The 21283-nt window shown below is 26.3% G+C and overlaps 1 protein-coding gene across 1 annotated transcript; it reads left to right on the forward strand.

The window, feature by feature from the left end:
* The first annotated feature begins 10723 nt into the window (after positions 1 to 10723).
* On the forward strand, positions 10724 to 20524 carry LOC145831592 (carbohydrate sulfotransferase 14-like). Its single transcript, XM_082938898.1, has 7 exons — positions 10724 to 10944; positions 12141 to 12302; positions 15915 to 16042; positions 16222 to 16293; positions 16900 to 16987; positions 17434 to 17610; positions 19446 to 20524. Exons 1-7 carry the CDS (start codon positions 10741 to 10743, stop codon positions 19656 to 19658), a joined length of 1044 nt encoding a protein of 347 aa, XP_082795024.1. The 5' UTR covers positions 10724 to 10740; the 3' UTR covers positions 19659 to 20524.
* Positions 20525 to 21283: the final 759 nt, after the last annotated feature.

Here is a 21283-nt window from a genome sequence, read left to right on the forward strand (position 1 = left end):
TTTTTTATGATAAAAGTTATGTAATATGTTTTTTAAAATTCCATTCTCATGTAGCTTGAGCTTTTTTTGTCTTTTTATTCTTAGTTAATTTTAATACAATAAAGACAATTACTTCCTTTACATTTATTTAGATAATGTCTCTACTACTTATGGCTCCTAATGGGATCACTTGGCCCACTTTAGAAAACCCTGATTTAGAGACATTATCGAAATAAGTATAAAGAAAATAACCGTTCTTATTGTACTAAAACTAAATTAGGTTAAACAGACAAAAAAATTCTCAACTTACGTGTGGTCAGCTTTGGGAAACCCTGATTCAAAGGGGCAAAACGTGGCCTTGAGCAGTAAAGGGGCCACAGGGATCCATGAGGAAATAGTTTTAAGCTTACACTAAATATTCTGGAGTAGATAAAGAAATGCAAAAAAAAAGGTCATAGGCGTTTTTTATTTTTTTTTTTTTTTTTGAGAAATCTTGTTGAAGGGGGCCAAAGCTTTTCCAATTTCATTAACGGAGGCCTTTTGAAAAAAAGTTTGGAAAACCTTGCTTTAAATGGACCTTCAGTACTTATCTAACTAGAATCTACTTAAAATACACTAAATATGAAAATAAAAACATACAAGGCATTAACTGTACAAAATGGTTATACGAAAAAATTAATTTGTATAGTTTATGTGATAGAAAACTATAAAATAATGGTGTACACTAGTTCAATTTGTTGCTAATGATACAGTGAATATTAATAAGATACATTTTAGAAAACTCAAAACAGTTAAAGTTTTTAATTGATAATGACTGTTTTGTCATGAATTTATAGCTAAACTTATGTTTATCAATACTTTTTAAGTGACATATTGTAATTATATCTTACAGTAGCCAATAGTAAATTAAGTTAAATTTATCAACTTGAGTAAAACAAGCAAAATTTTTCTTTAATAATAGTTGTTTTATAGAAAATACCCTGTTGTGCATAAAGTTTTATTTTTGAATTTATTTAAGTATCTTTTTTATAATAAATACTTTTTGTTTGGTTTACAACTGTTTAGCTAAAATTTTTGCTTAGTATATTCAATATTTTTTTTCAAAAAGTTTTTTTTATTAAGTAAGAATTAAAAATCTAGATTTTATTATAGCTTTAAACTAGTCTCATAATAGTAAAAAATTAAGTTTTTTCAATACTTCTAAACTATATACATTCACCGTATAACAAGTTTAACTTTTGCAAGACTAAAGTTTATATTTTCAACTGATAACATCCTTATTTGATACCACAAAAACAATACGAGATTTTAGCATGTTTTTTTAATGCTTATCGCGTGCCCTTGAGTTTGTTATTCAACCGGTTTAACGGGTTAAACGTCATTGAATTTTGGGTTTGCAACGTCTAAAAAGACCTATGACTCAAAAACGTGGAACAAACGTAAAATAACACAAACTTTACGACTGCTAGATTATAAAAAAGTGCTCCTTTGACAGCTATGTTTAAATTATTAACTATAAGAAGTAGAGTTTTATTTTATTTACTTCATAGTCGGCAGTTTAAAAAAGCTTTAAATATAACACTTAAATTTGTATTCATTACTGTATATCAAAGTAAGTAATTTGCATACCAAAAAAAAGGCCTCATTATTAAAAAACGTTTGTTTGTTTTAATTTAAAACGTTGTAGTTTCGTGGCAAGTTGCTTGTTGAAACAGGAAACTATGTGTAACCTGGATATACGAATTTTTAGCTAGAATAAGTATCAAAGCAATAGAAGAAAAGTTCAATATGGTTGTATTTATATGTTAAAGTTGTTTTATTACGTAAGGCCTAGTAGAAAATGAAACTTATTTGGTTTTCGAAAGTCAAGAGCTAAAATAAATAAAAAGAGAAAAACTAGAACAACTCATGCGTAATTATAATTACTGATGAAATTTTTTTGAAAAGCTTATGTATATGTTTTCTTTACATGTAAATAATTTTTTGTAATTTAGATGAAATATAGTGTTTTTGTGTGCACTTTAAGAAGTTAAATTTAAACTATGTTAAGTGCACACGAAAACACAATTTATTTAACTTTTTTTGTTTTTAAACATTTTAATTAAATTTAAGGATTTGTTTTAGTTGTTTTTAAAGCTAAATGCTTGAATATTGATAAACTAAAAGTAAGTATTTTTATTGAAAAACAAAGTAGCCTATTAATTTCTATCCAAATCACTTATTAAACTTTTTTTTTAAATCAATTAAAAACAAACATAAGTATTTAGCTTCATTACAAGTACATTGCAAACTTTTTAGTTTATTGTTTGTTATATTTTTCATTGGTTGTTGTAACAATCTTTAAAATACTTTTTTTTTAGAAAGATGAACTACTTTTAAGGTTTTTAATGTATTTGTTTTTATAAAAGATAATAACTTTTGTTTCCCCACACTCCCCTTATAATCTAATTATTTAGAACTACTAATTTTGTACAAATTTTTTATGTTTTATCAACAGTGTTTCTAAAATAAAACTTTTTGTTGTACTTTTTTATAGAAATTTTTATTGATTTTAAAGTAAGAATAAGTGTTTGGTATATACTAAGTTAATATTTTTTATATTTAGAAAAAAAGCTGTTCAGTTCTTTATAAATCTAGTTTTGTTTAAGATTATTTAAATTGCTTAGTATTCGTTTATTTTATTTAAATTTTGTCTTCTCTTCTTGTATTTCCTGCTAAAGTGGTTCAGATTTTGATGCCGAGTCCAACACTGCATAATAAAGAACAAAACAATTTAAAGGTAACTTACCGTATACTTAAAAATGTAGTCTCACCAATATCCAGTTACTAACCAATAGGTATGTAGTATAAACAGGCAACAACGTCAGCAGATTTTAAGATTTGTCACAATTTCTTAATGTAATAACAAACCATAAACTTTGCTTGAAACTGTTATTTAAAGTTGGGAGGACAACTATCAATAAATATACTTTGTAAGTGTACTTTGCACATGGAAACTGCTAAACAATAAACAAATAATGGTTGTATATAACTAGAAAAACTATAGTCAGAAGGTCATACAGATTATTTATCATCATGTCCTTAAAAAGTATAATTTATTTACACTTTTTTCTTGTGTTAAACTTGTGTAATATTTTTACCAAACAGACTTTAAAGATCAAAATTCTAAATCACTGTATATTGCAGGAACGTTACTGCAATTTTTCTCTTAAAATGTTTTAAAGTATACTACAGTATGTGTTTAATATAATTTCCATTCCAACCATTAATCTTTCAAAACTTCTCTGCATGACAAAAAAATTATCTTACATTCATTTTAAGATTTTTATTTGTACAAACCTTATCAATATATTTACTAACTTTTTTAATTTTCCACATTTTTATTTTGTTGCGTTATTTTAACCTTTTGACCATAAGACCACAACTCTAAAACAACTGAATTTAACACCACTTATACATCTTTAAACTCATTTTTGGACATAACTCCTTTGCAAAAAGCTGTTTGGTCTTTTTAAGTACATGGTTACTAAATTTAGCAGATCCATTACAAATTTTTAAGTACCATTTTCATATTATCTGACAAAGATATCCCATTTATTTCAAAATTTTATCTTTTAAGATAGTTCATCATTTTGTTAACCTTTAAAAAAGGTTACTTTCATCTGTTTTTGATCTTTCAAGAATATTCACTGATAGTTTCTTGTTTCCTGATAACTCACTTGATGTTTTCTTTTAATATTGAATTAAATTGGCTGTGGACTCACTTGTTTTCTGCTGTAATATTTTCAAATTCTTTATTTTAATTAGCCACACCTTTTTCCATGTCTTGTATTTTTCTTTAAGGTTGAGAGTCACCCTTTCACTTCTCAAATTTTCTGTCTTTATCTTAGAAAAGTTATAGTTCAGATCTTTAATCTCAGCCTTATTCCGAGTCTTTTTAGCTTTAAGTTCATTCGTGAAGTCTATCTTAAATTTTCAAGGGATTTTATTTGTTTTTTTTATATAGCATTTTTTTTAACAATAAAAAAAGTATTACTGTTTACTTATTTCTTAACTACAACCACTAGTGTAGTTATAAAAAGATTTAATCAAAGATTATGTAATACTCGAAACATTTTTTCATTTTTTCTTAAAGTAACAGTGTTTCCCAGATCTTCTGCTTATTTGTTAACGAGTTCTTTGTAATATTTTTACTTATTGCTTTTGTATAAAAGGCAACGAAAATGTGGTTGTAAGATACGTAAATCGTAAACCTCAGGCAGGGTGATGCCTGTCCATAATAAATAATAATAATAATAATAATAATAAATTATAAATAATAATAATCCATAATAAATAAATAATTTTTTTTTTTTACTACTAAAAAATTTTGACTCTTTGTACAGTTATGTTTTTTCAAATTTTTACAGTTAGTCCTACACTGTTTTCATAGTTTTTATAATTGTTCAAATTGCGTTCAAAATCTAAACATCTTGAAGCTCAAAGACCAAAATATTTTTCTTTGCAGCTGGTCCATTAGCCATAGTTTGGAGATTTTTTTTTCTTTTGAATTTTTCGTTTCCTTAAATAACATTTTTTCAACTTCAAATTTTCCTATATACTGACAGTCATACTAAGTATAAACACCGAAATGTCTTCTTTCAACAACCCCCTCTTCAACGTTTTCCAGTCCCAAAACTCACCATCGACTTCCAATCAACCACAACCCGCCGTCTCTGGTGGCTCCAGAATTTCCTCCAGAAGCCTCGCTCCATCCAACAGAATGCTCAGCTCCAAGATGATGAAAAGTTCCATGACGATGAAAAGCAGCATCAACCCTTCCATGAAAAACTCATCAATGAAAAAGTCTGAGGTGAGTTTTTTTTTAAGTGATAAAAAATGTAACAACATCTACCTTTTATGCCTTGCTTTCAATTTATATAACATATTATTATTTTTTTAATTTCTAAACTGTTATACGAGGTTAGTTTTTTTTTTAATTTTTACAACAACTTTTTATATAACTGTTGAAAACATTTACTTATTTTTTTATGTAATTTATTAGGACTACATTGCTACGCTAAAAGAGTCGAACAGTCGGGTTTTGAGCAAAATTGGCACAACCTCGTTTGAAAATCCCCTTTACAATTCTTCATTCAATCCCAAAGACGCCTCGAAGAAAAGTGGACTTTTAAACTCCTTGTCTGAAAAGTTCAGCAGGTCTAAAGTCTCCAGCAAAAAAAGGTAATTTTCGTTTGTTAAGTGTTTTTTACCTATAAAAAGTTTCTAATCACCTTTGATGGGGAAACGCGGTGTACAGAATATATCTTAAGGCAGCATTAAAAATTGTTTTAATTTTCAGTTCGTTTTTGATGACAATTTAGTTTATTAAGCAAGTATGAAAAAATACAAATTCATATGGTAATTTATTTAAGCACCTGATATATTGTATATTTAAGGGTGTTAAATATAACTTAAACTATTCAGAAACGAATAGCTTACTTCAGTTTTTAGTTAATGCAAGTTTATTTTTTTGTCAGCTTTAATGGTTTTCAAACTTAATGTTTTATCTTTAATTCTATTTATCAAAAACATTTGTTAGTTGCATAAAATTTTAAAAATGATTATGTTCTTATCAAACAAATTATCAGAAATAGCAGTTGGATTCTTTAAAGAACTATTTAATTTTCAAACGCTTTCAGTATCGAACAACCAGGAAGCTTGAAAAAAGTCAAAACTTCCACCAAGTCGATTAAAGTTGTCAGAAAAAAGAAAGAAAAATGCGGAAGCGAAAAACTTACAATTGGATTTAAGTTTACTGTTCAGTTATTGTCCTGGACAAGACAGTAAACTGTATCCAAATTGTGTACAACTGGACAACCAAAAGGCTTTTTCATACACCAGGTTCAAGAACCAATTGTTTAGAATGCTTTTTTTGTCGTTCAATAAACTTAGTATGTTCAACAAACTATATCTCGTTTTATATGGTACTTTGTTTAGTTTTAATTAACTTTGTACTAAATGGAAAAACACAAATTTATTTATACATAAGATAGTATGTATACAGTGAGATCTGACGCACAGTTCTTAAAATCTTAAAAACCAAACTGGTTTTTAAAGCAAAACTAAGAAGTTAGAATGGCTGCAGTACTAAGGTGTAGGAAATTATTTGATCATGCAAAAGAGGTAACGCATGGAACAACAGCATATTAATAACATCTAAACCTATATCTCCAAATAATTTTTACCAAAATTTTTTAATTAATACGTTATCTTTAACCTACCTTACCCAAATATATAACAAACAGATTAAAAAAGAAGTTTTATTATTTAGTTACATATAAATATAGATAAAATTTTAATTAAACGAAGCACCTAAAGTTTGCAGAAAAAAATATTTTTTTGATGTTTTAGGCAACTAATTGTCATTAGTTCATTCTTAAATAAATCTAGTAAATCTTAGTAATTTGATGTTGTTGCTATTTTTCTATTACTGTAGTTAATTTATTACTTTAATTTTGTAACATTTCTTTAATGTTTTATAAATCAAATCAGTTTGTTTTATTTAGACTTCTTAAGTCTAGTCTAGCTAGACTCTAGAGTTTTCGTAAATCATCTGTTGAATCCCCATTTTATTAGGTTTACTAAGTTTCTCCTAATTATAATTGCATATTGATAATTTTTTAAGTGTTTATAATTAATGGATATAGAACAAATTATGAATTCTATTGTAATACATAATTGAAATTTAAAGTTTGTTATATTGATTTAATCAAATAAATTACTTAAAATTACGACTAACAGTTCTCTTTTTAAATTAGGAATTTTATTTATATGACCGAATTAGATTTTTTGAAGTAGATTATTCAATAACCAAAGGTATTTTCGTAGACAAGAAACTAAGACCAACTATTTAAAGCGCTTTTTTAGTCGTTCCCAAAAAGAGTTCTAGTATTACTTATACAACTACAATCGTTGTGTAAAAAAATGGTTGTGGACCGCTTTGCATAAAAACAGATTTTCGGCGGGTCGCCAGTACTAAAAGTATTTGTATTAATCAACAAGAAAACTATTTCTAACTAAAAACATGGTTAAACAAACACTAACATAGCTTTGTTAGTTATTTAAGTTATCGAGCTACAAGCTTATCTGTATTGGTAAATAATTTTTAACTAATGTTTCAAAATAGTAATTTTTGCTAAGAGGTACATCGCAGGGGAGAAAATTTATTTTAGGGGAGTGCAGTTTGCCGACCAATGTCTTTTAAGTAAAAGTAAGACTTATGGTTTTTCCACCTTATAGCTTTTCTTTATACTGTCTAACTTGAAATTCCCCTGTAGTGAATACACAATTGGCTTTAGACTCAACCCTCCATGGTTGGATGGAGCATTAATTAAAGTGAATACATGCTTGATTGCAGTTTGTACAAAATTTTGCCAGCTTATGAATAAAAGCATAATTTAAATTATTTTATTTTTGTGCTGTTTATGTGCTGGCCACTGCATTTATCTTGAAATGTTCAACTCCGTCAGTTTCAAAGCCATCATTAGGACCCCTATGTCATCAGGCCACACAGTTTGTGTATAAATAAGGCCTCTTCTGCAAGAAGCTTAATACTTCTTAATCTTATAATAGAACAATTAATAATATGTCTTCAGTTTCAAAACGTTCAAATATCATAAGTCAATGATATTTAATCAATAAACTTAATAACTTAAATGGTAATTAGCTTTGATTCAGTCTAAGTACCTATTATAATTTTTGATCTGAAAGTAATCAAGCTAGCTCGATGTAGTTTTACTTTGGTACTGATAACCACATTATTAAATTAGTATATTCTTTTATTTTGTATATGTGTCAACCACTGAGTTGTGATATTGCAACATATAACTCATAGAGTTTTCAAAGCCATAATCAAGACAAAAAACCCATCAGGCCAGATATTTTGGTTTTAGCTTCATTAGACGTTTGCTAAACGATTTGAAATTAAGATTTATTTACACTACTTGGTTCTAAATATTTTGGTTTAACTATGCTAGCCGTTTCCAAACTATGTGCCACCATAGTAGCCAAACAACTGGAATAAGAAAAGTCTTTTTTAAGTTTTTTTTCTGAAAATAAAAGGTTAGAAAGCTATATTTTTTATGGTAGAATATCATCAGACTCTCTCTCCCCTCTACAATGATAAACACTTTTTAAGATAAAGAAAGCAATTTGTTATCATCTGTAATTCTACCTCTCTCTTTAAAATCAATATTAAACTAACCAAACATATAAAAAAAGCTATCTATTTAATTGAAAAATTACCTTGTTGGTGTCATTTGGTAGAACTCACAAGGTTAAGTTACTCAAGACTAAAAATCACAAAGTGTGGGAAAATAATGAACCTCAAATCCCTAGAAGCTCAAAGTAAGTATCTGTCGTTACAACAAAAAACACATCAACAATCCAATCATGTGATCACTGCCACCAGTGTGAACTCACAATCAGCTGTTGCAACTCAATTAAACAATATCTGACTAAAAGTATTAAATTTTATAAAAGAAAATTTAAATTAAAAAATTCTTTGAGTATCAAAATAAAAAAATAATAATATTAGTGTATTAAAAAAAAAATCTCAATAACAAGTATTATATAATTTTGTTAGTAGATGTAAAACTCAAAAAATATAGGTATAATAATAACAAAAATATAAAGCTGTATTAACATTTTACTTAAACCTCTTAATTTGCAATAAAAAATAAATAAAATTAATTGTATTTAAACTAACTCAGTAACAATAAGGTGACAAATAAAACAAATTAACAAAATATTTAATTTATTTCAACAATGTATAACAATCACTCTTTCATTAGCAAAACATTTATATTATAAAAGACCCATAACAATCTGCTGCACATATAACATTAATCAATTTCAATAAAAATCAATCATACATAAAAATGAGATTTAGATCTACTCCTTGTAGTTATTTAAGAAAAGGTTTTTATAACTATATTTAAAGCAATCTTTTTTTAAGCACTTATAGTTTTAGGATCACTAGAAACAAACTTAAGATCCAAATACCTAAATCAGTTTAGCATTTAAAATATAATTCTTTCTTTAAGTTTAGTCAGTTATCTTCAAATTTTTACAGAAAATTAATTACTAATAATTTAAAACTAAATTATTTAAAAAAATTAATCAAAAAGTTATTTAATTAAATAAAAAAGTTAATTAGTTAAGGCCATAGGGGGGGGGGGGAAATCAGTATTTTACGAATTGATTTTATTTTATAGAGTTTTTTTTAAGCTTGAAGATGCTTTTTATCGTTTCAAAAAATTCAGATTAGTTTTTGAGATATGACTAGTCAAAGTCGGGCTGCATAATAGGTTCCCTATGGAAAGGGAAAACTAAAACAGTAAAAGAAGACTATTTTTTTTTAAATCTATCTCCTCCTACATTTTTCAAGCAATCTTCTTCAAACTTTCACAGTCTAATCTTTGTAAAATAACAAAAAAACTTTACTTAGGAATTAAAAAAAACACTTTTTCAACTTTGTGATAAAGTTTTTGTTTTTCTACATTATTAAAATTCTAAAGTAGTATTTTTTTCTTTCAATATAAGGAACATTTCCTGAAAATTTGAAGAAGATTGCTTGAAAATGAAGGAGGAGATAGATTTTTGGTGAATTTTTAAACTTCTGAGAATATTGACCCCAAAAAATTTGCGGTTATGCGCTTGTATCAGAAACTTTTTACAAAAAATTAAATATCTCAATAGTTAAATGATATTTTTTATTTGTATAAAAATTAGCTTGTAGTTTGTATTCAAAGCTTTCATATAAAAACCAAAGTTAAATTTTGTAAAAAAATGTCAGACCCTCCCTATGGCCTTAAACACCTTTTTTAAATGTTCTAAACTATTTTTGTAGTTTTAATGTTGTTTTAAAAAATCTTTTTAACTAGTTAATAAATGATTTCTTAAAATTTGAAGTCTCTATCTTAAAAAAAAATAATTTTAAATTTCTAAGGAAATAGACAGTGAAAAAATTGCAGTCTATATATATATGAATTGGAAGTTTTTAGAAAATCAACTAATCTTAGTTGTTAGTTTTAATGATTATATTCTATAAAAACTGACATAATTCATATTGTAAGGTTTCAAACAAAAGTCAATATTATTTTATCCTTTTACCAGGGTTGTCACACACTCAGGATACTCAGGATATTTTCCAAAAAAAAATGTCAGGATGACTCAGGACAGCTCAAGATATTTTTTAAGGCTCACACTGACTCAGAATAGTTTTGATTTTTATAAAAAACTGTATTAGTAGTGTTACGAATTTTAAAAAATCTCAGGATTTTTTGTAGATTTTGAGTTAGATTTAGTTCCAATATTTTCTATTTCTTAACAAATTTTGTTTAAGAACTCAGATTTTATTAAAAAAAAAATTAAGCTTTAAAAAAAACACATAATAATTCAGGACCGTTTTATTCACTTAAAGAGTAGCAGTTTTATCTTATATTCTTTTTATTATTATAAATTAATTTTAGAACTCCTACTAAAAATAAATACAGATTGCCACAAAACTTATTAAATTTAACTACACTAAAATTTTATTTTTAAGTAGTACTGATTTCTGTATATATTAGTGTATATATGAGATCAAAATCACATTGATAAAATGTGTAAATATAAATTACTGTATAAATAATAATATCATTAAAATAACATTTACCTGCATGTAAAAGATAAAACTCAAACAATTTTTCATAGAGGCTAATGTCTAATTGCAACGAAATGAGGTTTAACAGAACTTACATTCTCACTGCTTCAGTGCTGCTCATGCCCATCTACATAATATCAAAATGGAACATGGATCAAGCGTGTCAGACGCTGAGCAGAGACAAGTACAGCAAGATGGTGCCTGATACAAGCGATGACATTTATTTTGACTTCAAGCAGAAAGAAGCGTACAAGTACAATGGGACTTCGAAGAGAGTTGTTAGTATTTTTTGTGGTTTTTTGCTTAGTAGTTTAGATTAGAGGTGTAAGATCAATTAGATAATAATTCTGTAGATAATATGTTTTTGTTTAGTAGAGATTTTTATCACTTGAATAGAAGAAATGTTGGTTCTAATATGCTTTAGATGTAAAAGTTTCTAGTTATTAGTTTTTCATGCAAAAAAAATTATTCATAATAGTTTGCATGTCTAACAACACTAATTTAGTTATGATTTATCAATTGTATGCTCAATTAAAAAAACTGTAATTTCATTAAAAAAAAAAAAGTATTTGTTTATCAGTTGGGATAAAATGCTGCAAGAAAAGTTTAAAACCATAGAACTATTTTGACTTATTTTTGTGTCTACTTAAAACAGAGTAAATGTATAATTATTTTCCTACATATAAAAATAATAGTAAGATAACACTATCAAAAAGTTATACAAAAAGTGAAGCAGTTCATATTTGAAAAAGTATTTCAAAACCTTTGTAAAAAAATTGCAGATTTACAGATTTAATTATTAAAATGTTCCACAATATGTATAACGCAGCATGCATACTTACATTCTGCATTGATAATGTATAGAAAATTAATAAATAAATTTCTAGTAACAACATTTAAAACACTAAACACATGTGCTTTTTAAAGCCAAAAAAATAGTATAGCACAGCATGCATGCTTACATACTGAATTAATGACATATAGAAAATAAATAATATATTTTTTTACCAACCATGTTGAAACACTGAACATGTGACATGTTTTTCAATGTAACAAGTTTTACAACCACCATACCGAAATATTTTTATACTGAGTATTCATGATAGGCAGACAATGAATCAGTATGTAATAAAGTTTTTAAGCTATAGAACTACTCCCAAGAGAATTATTAAGAACTAGTTATACTTTCTCTTGAACGATAATACTATAAAAAAACTTCAATTTAAACGTAAAACATCATATATATCTTAAACCCTTTTTTATCTCCAGCGTCCAAGTCAATGCTAACCCCTTTGTTCAGACAGTAAACCATTAAATTTCTAGTAAGAACAAAATTATATAAAAATACATTATTACTTCTTCTGTCTTTAAAAAAATGAACGAATTCTTTTTTTATTTTAAACGTTTTCCAGTGAAAAACGGATTATTTTGTCCTGTAAACATCATACACATTTATACTGAGTATTGATGACAGGCAGACAGCGAATCAATCAAGAGATCGGTGACTGACGTGTGCTCTTACTCGCAAGACCTTCCCACCAGATTGAACGAGCTGACAAAGAAGCAGAGAGACGTGCTGATGAAACACGTGATTGTGAATGACAAGTACAAGTTCCTCTATTGCTACACGCCCAAGGTAAGATTAATATTAGTTTAATTGGAATATTTGTATAACCATAATTTAACTTCACTTTGAATGTTATGAATAGTATGGTTTTGTTTGTTTAATAAAATGACAAATGATAGATTTATATGTTTTGAAGTATTGGATATTAAAACTAAATTAAACCTTTTTTGTTTTCTAACTGGAAAATTCCTGTAATGCTTCACTCCCAAGATGAGTTTTCTTAAATAAATAAAAATAATAAAATTAACTTAGTTAAAAGTATTTTTCAGGTTTGTTATGTATTTCTTTATTGTAAATTATTGTATATTATGGGCATAGGCAGGGTCCAAGTTTTTTTTTTCCAAAATTTAACACTGGCTCTTATTTTAAAGTTTAGAGTTTATACTGTACAATACTTTTTATAAAATTTTGCAAAAAAATATGACTAAAATGGAAAAAAAAAGTGTTTATCCCCATATGCCCTCAAATTAAGCTATTTAATAAAATTATTTTATTTTTTAAAATTTAATTTAATGAACATTATTTCTTGAATGTTTATATTGAATAAATAAAAATTTTAATTATTATAATATGATTTTATGTTTGCTACACGCCAAAGGTGAAGTTTGTTAGACTGATATTGAAAACTAATTAGAAGAATAAAATAAGTTTATTTATAACTAATATGCTAAAATTGTTTTTAAGTTTGTTGTAGTTTTATTATTTTCGAAATAGTTTACATTATATTAAGTTTAATGAGACTTCTTGAACAAGTATTGCTACACGCCCAAATTGAGTATATTAACAACTTGAAAGTATTTGTTTGGTTTATTTTGTGTTTTATATTTGGAAAATATGTTGTATATGACATTAATTGAAAACTTTTTTTTTGCTTCATGCCTAAGGAAAGTTTTATTTGATTGATAAAACGTTAAAACTAATATAAAACAAAAAAGCTAATTTACTTAAAATTGTTATGTTCTAAACATTATGAAATTTTATGTACTTTTATTGTTTTCAAAATATATAATATTAATATAAATGAGAATTATTTATAAAACTGTACATTTAGTTATTTTTAAGAAAACTTGTTATAGCAATATAAAAAATAGCAGTTACATTTTAATTTATAACAGCATGTTTTCCACATACACAAAAACGTTCATTTTCAATCTATTTTGAATATACAAAGTGCACAAACTACTAAACATTATCTGTAAATTTTTTTAAACAATTTTAAAAGTTAAACCTTGTAGAAAAACAACTATAAGAAACTAATTTGATATGTACAGGTGTGCCAAAAAAACCTTGAAAAACCTGGAATTTTCAACAACTTAATATTTTAAGTAGTAAAATTTCGATTTGACTCAAAAAAATTTTCATGTAGACAAAAATTTTTTGTCATCATCAACAATTTTTTTTTAAACACATTTAAAGTAGCTTTAGAGTATCTTTTGAATGTTTTTATACTATTTAACACAGTTTATTACTTAAACTCAACTTTTAACTAAAAATAGACCCAAAAATGTGTACTTATAAAAACTTAGAGGAAATTTTAAAAACCTGGAGAAAATTTCCCAAACACTATTGGCAACCCAGTATGTAGTTATACTTGATAGAAAGTAATTGACGAGTTGGTTGTTTGTTTAAAATATAAAAACAACAAATTGAATGGCACTTTATAAAAATGACAATGTTATGAATAATTTTTAAACAATTTAAATACAAAGTAAATAATTTCTTTTTATAAATTATGTAAGACAGTTGTTATTTATTTTTTATTAGTTATTTTCCCATTAAAACGATTTTTTTATGCAAATAATACAACGAGGATGTTAAAATTTTTACTTATGAAAGATAAACACAATAAATAGATACAAAAAAATATTGTTAGATGGCTAATATTGAACATTTTATTTGTTTTAAAAAGTGAGAACAAAAAAATAAAATAAGTGTTAGAAATGAAGTTTGCTGCATGTCTTATAAATTAAATAGTTAAAGCCATTGAGGGGTCCAAATTTTTTTTACAGAAATTAACATTGGTTTTGTTTAAAAGCTTTGGATATGTACTGTAAGAGACTCCTTATAGAAAAAAAATCAATTAACATTTCAGGTATACCCAACTTTGTAAAAAAAAGTTAACACAATTGTATGGAATATAAAACATTCATATCGAAAATAAAAAAAATCACTTAAAGTCTGACTCCTCCTTCACTTTTAAAGCAAGGTATTTTAAATTTTTATGAAACTTGAATTTTAACATTACAAACAACTTGTAGGAAACAGATTTAGAAATATATACAACCAAACCTAATATTTTTTTTGTATGAATATTTTTAAAATAGAATGTAAATAATTAAACATACAAAGTTTAATAAAAATAAGACAGGGAAAAGTTTAAAATAATTGCTTAAAAAGTGAAGGATAAGATAAATTTTATTGAAATCGTCTATATCTGCCTTTGTAGTTTTCACTTTCCATAAAGAACCTGTTGAACTATCTAACTTTTACCCCTTTTACATCTAAAGATACTTTGAATTTTTTAAAGCAGTAAAAATAACTGTTAGCTTAGTTGATCAAAAAAATAATACTTAATTTAAAAATGATTAATTTACCCTACTTTTGGTCTAAGGTAGGGGTGGGCAACGTACGGGCCGGATCTGGCTCGCAGAGTGAAAATGACCGGCCCGCGAGCAAAGTGACAGGCCCGCGAAGGGTCAATATTACAATAATTTTATAAAACTTTTTATAATACTTTTACCAAACAAAACTCTAAGAATTTGACTTTAAAAACATGTTAAAAAATGACTTTATAAGTTAATGTGTACTAATAAATACACCATTTTGTCCTAATATTTTGTGTTGTTTTAACTTAGTTGGAATATCTTTTTGCCAAATTACCCCAAGCAAAGTGTTTTTTAAGTACGATATTTTACATACGTACCTTTGTCAATTACAATGTCAGTTCTATTTATAGACATTATTTAAACATCTGACACGTCTCAATCTACATCTTAAGTTGTCAGACTTGAGAAAGTTTTGTAAATTTGAAAGATTCAAAAAGTGATCAATTGTATCCATAAAATTAGTTTCCGGCCGGATCCAAAACTTTTATTTAAGTCAAAATCCGACCGGATCCGGATCTTGACTTAAAATTAGTATCCAGTCGGATTCTGATCTAAAAAAGTTTTTTTTCGTTTGGATCCAGATACTGAATGCCGTAAATCAATAATTCAAAATGCTCTGGCCCGCAAACGATTTTTTTTTTTTTTTCGGATCCGTCCCGTTGATTGAAAAACGTCGCCCACCCCTAGTCTAAGGCAACACTTTTTTGACAGTATAAAGGGAGGTTATAAATAGTAATAAACAAGTAGTTAAAACAGAATATTAACCGCGTAGGTGTCTTATTTCAACTGGAAAAATAATTAAGTTGTTAAACATATTTATTTCATCAATCAGGCAGCACAACACCAGATTATTACTCTTTCGGCAGTAATAAGAAATGTTAAAAAAATGTAATGATAAAAATGTTGCAATTTAAGCAAAAATAAAACTTTTTTAAACCTTCTGAAATCCTGTACAAAGAAGGAACAATAAAAGTACAATAATTGTAAATCATTGAGATTATTTCTTATCACACAGGTTGCTTGTTCCAACTGGAAGAAGGTGGTGATGCTGTTGGAAGGTAAAATTGACGATATAAACCAGGTGAAAAAGATGGACCACAGCGGGTTCACCAAGCTGTCCGAGTACAAGGAGGACCAGATCAGGTGAATATCATACATGATAATGTAATAAGAAATGTTTTATATTTGGTATCAGTTTCAGGATGGACAACCATCATACATACGAAATAAATAAGTTTATGTTTTGTATGGTATCAGTTTCAGGTTGATAAATATTATATGATAATTAATGAAAATATCTAAGTAGTAAAATGTTTTATCAGGTACATGATGGAAAACTACTACAAGTTCATGTTTGTCAGGAACCCGTCAGAGAGAGTCGTGTCTGCTTACAGGTTGGTATAAATAAATAAAAATGGTGTGTGTTGAAAAATTTGTTAATACATTTAAATTTTAGTTTTGCACTAGTTTATATTGTTATAAATGTGATAACATATCATATTTTATCTGATATGAAAAAAAAATTTGAAACGTTTGAATATTTTGTTCTACTAATCGCTACATGGGTTTTTTAAGCCATGATGCAGTGTTTATTTATAAAAGAAATTAATAATTCAAAAAGTAGACACACTTGTTATTTACACCTAAATATTTCAAGCTTAACTTTTTGTTGTGAAAACAGACACATTTTGTATCTTTTTCTGGACGTCTCACTTTTTATTTTGACTTTCTTAGATTTTTTCGCTAATCTGATTGAAATGTTTTTCTTATTATTTTTTGTAATTTTTTTACATTTAATAAATTTATATACTTTTATATTTATGTTAAGAGTTACAATTTAAGTTCTCAACTTGTATCAAAGGAGAAAAATTACAAATTTATTAATTAGCAAGTTTGTTTTTAAAACAATGTTTCACTCAATAAATAAATAATAATAATTAGATCCTTAGTTATAATAAGTTTCTTTTCAAATAGAGTAAATGTTAATTTAATTAAAACAGAAACAAATTCGGAGAAGTGGAAAGCTCATACAAGGTGTTCGGTAAGAAAATCAATGATATGTTCAACCCTGCAAAAAATCAATTGAATGTTTGTTTTAATTTGCATTTAAGTGTTTTATACATAATAGTTTGGTAGAGTTTAAGTTGTAATCAAGTTTGGTTTTTTATAAAATTTCAGGACAGATTTAAGAAATTCTGAAAATCTTAGTCAAGTTTCTATTCTCGATTTTGAATGACTTTCAGTTGTTCAAGTTTCAATACTTTGATATTTTATAACTAATTTTGTTCAAAAACTAGATTTTTGTTGATTTTCCCAAAAAAAAAACTTTTTAAATTCAAGATCATTTTAAAGAGTTTTAAATTCTCAGGATGACTCAGTAAAGTTTTCTGGTCACTTAAGATAGTAATTTTGACTCAAAAAGTTGCAACGTGGTATAAGTAATAACAACGAACTAAACAAACAACACTATCAAAACATGATACTGTTGTTTTAACTTTTTGTATATTATAATTATTACAACTTCATACACACAGTACGAAGGCAAGGTGGTCGGGGACGACGTCGAGTTCCGGGACTTCATCAAATATTTGAACGAGGAACACGTGTTGGACATGAACGAGCATTGGATGCCCATGAACGAGCTGTGCCAACCTTGCATCATGAAGTACGATTTCATTGGAACAACCGACAACATTGAGCAGGATTCTGAAGTTTGTTTTTGAAATATTGCTGTAAAAGTAAATAATAGATTAATCTTCGTTGGCCCCGCTGACAATAATGAACTGGAGTCTGATGTGTTTTATAAACTGTGTCGTGTGATTAATGTAAACAATAATCTTTCTGTTGAAATAATAAAAGTTCCAAATAATAATAAAATAGTATTCGCTTGAATAAAAAAATTGTTACCACCGATAACATTGAGCGAGATCAGGGTTGTGAAAAAACCTTAAAACCAGGAAAAACCTGGAATTTGAAAAATGTTGAAAAAAACTGGAAAACCTGGAATTTTTAACAGTTTTAACATGTTAAGTAGTAAAATTTCGATTTGACTCAAAAAATCTATCATGTGGATAAAATATTTTTGTCATCATCAAGTATTTTTAATCAAAAAACACATTTAAAGTAGCTTTTGAGTACCTATTCAATATTTTTATACTATTAACACAGTTTCTTACCTTAAACTTAATTCTAAGCTAAAAATAGACCCAAAAATGTGTAGTTTTGAAAACCTGGAGGAAACTTTGAAAACCTGAAGAAAATTTGCCAAAAAAATTTGGCAACCCTGGAGATTCCGAAGTTTTTTTGTTGAAACATATGTTTGCTATGTTAAATGTCATACACATTATACATTATGTTTAGTTATATGTATTATTCAAGATTTAGTTACCGGGGCAACAGATGCACCCTAGTGCGCACTTTCTAGTTGTTGTTAAAAGTTCTGAAAAAAAAATGTTAAGAGCTTGAGCCTGATTATTTTGTTAGTTATCCAGGTCAAATTCGTTACCACTTAAAATTTAAGTTGCCTGTAAATATAGGGTTTGTATATTAATCCCAGGTTGAACAATAAAATTTTTAACTTTGTATGCAAACACAAAAAAAAGAATTTTCTTATAAAAAACAATTCTTAAGATATTTAATTTGTTTTATATTTAAATAAACGTTTTTGTTTCACTTCACAAGATGTTTAACATCTTTTTTAACATCATCTGTTTTTTAGTCTTTTTAATTTTATTTCGTCTATAGTACCTTTCATTTATTTAATTAAAAACAATTTTTTGTAACTTAGTTGTTTAAGCAACCAACAGACAGTATCATGTTATCACTATAATGTGTTAAACTTGAAAAAAAAAAAAACGAAGTAAAGTTAAATGAACGATTAGCACGATAGGCATTATCGGTTAATTATGCTTTTTTTATTAAAATTTATTAAATTAATGAATTAAAGCAAAAGGGTGTTAAATTGTTAAATAATAAATCAAAATAAGAGCCTGTTGTAATTCTACCACAATTTTTTTTGTTCTTAAAAAAAAAAATTCCACCGCTGGCCATTGAGTTTCGCTTTGGGTGCTAAAATTTTTGACCCTGATCTAAGCAGTTCATATAATTATGTTTTTCGGTAACTACAAATAAATAACGTGGGATGTTAAGAGCCATTGTAATTATTAGAAAAAAAAACAAATAAAAATCATAAATAAATTGTTATTTACATATATATATAGTGCGTTGATAGTTTTGTAAATTTTGAGTCATTCTGTTCAAAGAACAGTAATAAAAATACTTATAAAAAAAAAACCGTAAAATTTATCTTTTTTAATAAACAAAATAAAAACAGATGATGAGAGCCATCAATAGTCATAATATTCTAAATATTAAATTGTAAAAAACAAATAAAAAACTAAAATCCGTAGTTGGCACTTTTTCAACTAATTTTATAAAAACAATCAATAATAATAGAAATAGTTAGTTAAATTCATTTAAAAACTTTTTATTGTTTATTTATGATATTTGTTGTCAGTTTTTTTATAGTTTATAAATTATCAAACAGACGGTACTCAGAGCCATCAACGCGCCAGACCACGTTCACTTTCCCAAGCGTCAGTCCTTCTACAAGCCAACCTCCAAGTCGTTGGAGCATTTCTATTGGTCGCTGGTAAGCATGGCAGACGTGACGTCATTCGTTGAAAAGTACGTCACCGATTACAAAATGTTCAACTACGACAAGCCCCACTTCTCTTACGGTCACGTGGTACTTCCGTGATATTGTGACGTCATGATTGTGGAAAAAATGATTTTGTGTCAAATCATTCGATATTTTGATTAAAATTATGCTTTATACTAAAAATATTTAAAATTTAGCTTGCTATTAAAATATTGTGCCTTATTTACATTTATATTTGTAATTTTTTTTAATAGCTTTGAAGAAGAAAAGTTCAAACTTAGTGGAAAGGTTGAAATTAAATATTATGTAACTAATATTTGTGTGTTATTTAATTATATGCTTTATTTTGCCTGATACTAAAATATTGTGCCCTTCATAACTACTACTTGTTGGAGAAATATTTAATTTGTCTGTAATGAAAGTATCTTTAGAATTTAAATTGTTTTTAGTTGTTTTTTTTATACTAGCATTGAAACAGTTATGAGCTAATAAGAAACAGAAAAAGTGAAATATTACTATAGTAATGTGTTTGTTGACAATCTAAATTAAGTAATATGTTTGCTGACTTTTGTGTTCAAAGTTATTTATCTTAAGTTGATCCATTTGAAATTATAATCATTTGCTAAATCTAAATACTCTGAAACATTGTTTAGTTTGTATGCAATTTTAGATGTTATAGCTCCGAATTGTATTAATCAAAGCGAAGAACATCTTGGTTATCAAAAAACTTTCGTTTTTAATGAAGCAGTGTTTTAGTATAAAAGTTTTGTTTTTATAATTGTTTTTAATTAATGTAAATAATTTCTAAGATTTTCATATATACTGTTTGTTTTCTCTACTAGAAGTATTTATCATACTAACAGCATACAATTTTTTTTTTTTTAAACATGTTATATTAAAAAGTTATTGTATTATCTTGCACATCATTTAGTCTGTTTAATCAATTTTTATTGTGTATTTTTTAAAGATTCTTACCAAAAGTTTTAATTAAGAAAAATCAATACTAAAGTGATAATCATAAAAGTATACTTCATAACAATTTTTAGTATTATTTTTGTCGCTCAAATACTATACTTTGATTGCCTATTTTCTTCATATTTATCTTGCATTTTTACACAATTTTATTCATATATGCAGTTTAAAATAAACTAATGCTATTTCAAAAATGTTTTTATATTTATATTTTTACTTAAACTTGAGTAAAAGTTTTATATCTAAAACAGTCAAAGGTCTGGATTTTGTCAAGTAGTAATTTGGTACAACAACAAATTTAAATATAAACGTTATTTATATTAAAAAAGATATTTTTCTGTTTAACTGTTTAAAGTTTTTTAACAAAAAAATTAAGTTTAAATAGTTTATTTTGTTCCAAATTGTTTATTTAAAACATTTTTAATTATAAACTATTTTAATATATGAACCTTTCATTCTTTTTAATATCAAGTTTTTTATAAAACTTAGTTTAAAGTTTTAACTATTCATTCTGTAAAAGTAGTTAGCCAATAGTTTTACTGCAGTAAACAAACAAGTTTGTATAAATTTACAAACTAGTGTAAAAACTGTCAGGAATTTTTCATCTGTTTCCCCTTTTACTGAAACTAAAATGTTATCATGTGACGCAATAAAAAATGTTATTGAATAACGTAAAAATTTTAGCAGGTTTAAGTTCATAAATTGTAATTAACTCTTTGCAACTTACAAAGAAAGTAGTTAAAATTTTATTG

Source organism: Thalia democratica, chromosome 3, assembly GCF_965202585.1.
Source record: "Thalia democratica chromosome 3, ktThaDemo2.hap1.1, whole genome shotgun sequence".
Lineage (NCBI taxonomy): Eukaryota > Metazoa > Chordata > Thaliacea > Salpida > Salpidae > Thalia > Thalia democratica.

Coding starts and splice junctions, on each gene's coding strand:
- LOC145831592 (XM_082938898.1), top strand. CDS start 10,741: ATGAGGTTTAACAGAACTTACATTCTCACTGCTTCAGTGCTGCTCATG. Junction 16,043..16,221: donor TACAAGGAGGACCAGATCAG/GTGAATATCATA, acceptor ATGTTTTATCAG/GTACATGATGGAAAACTACT. Junction 16,988..17,433: donor CTGCAAAAAATCAATTGAAT/GTTTGTTTTAAT, acceptor TCATACACACAG/TACGAAGGCAAGGTGGTCGG.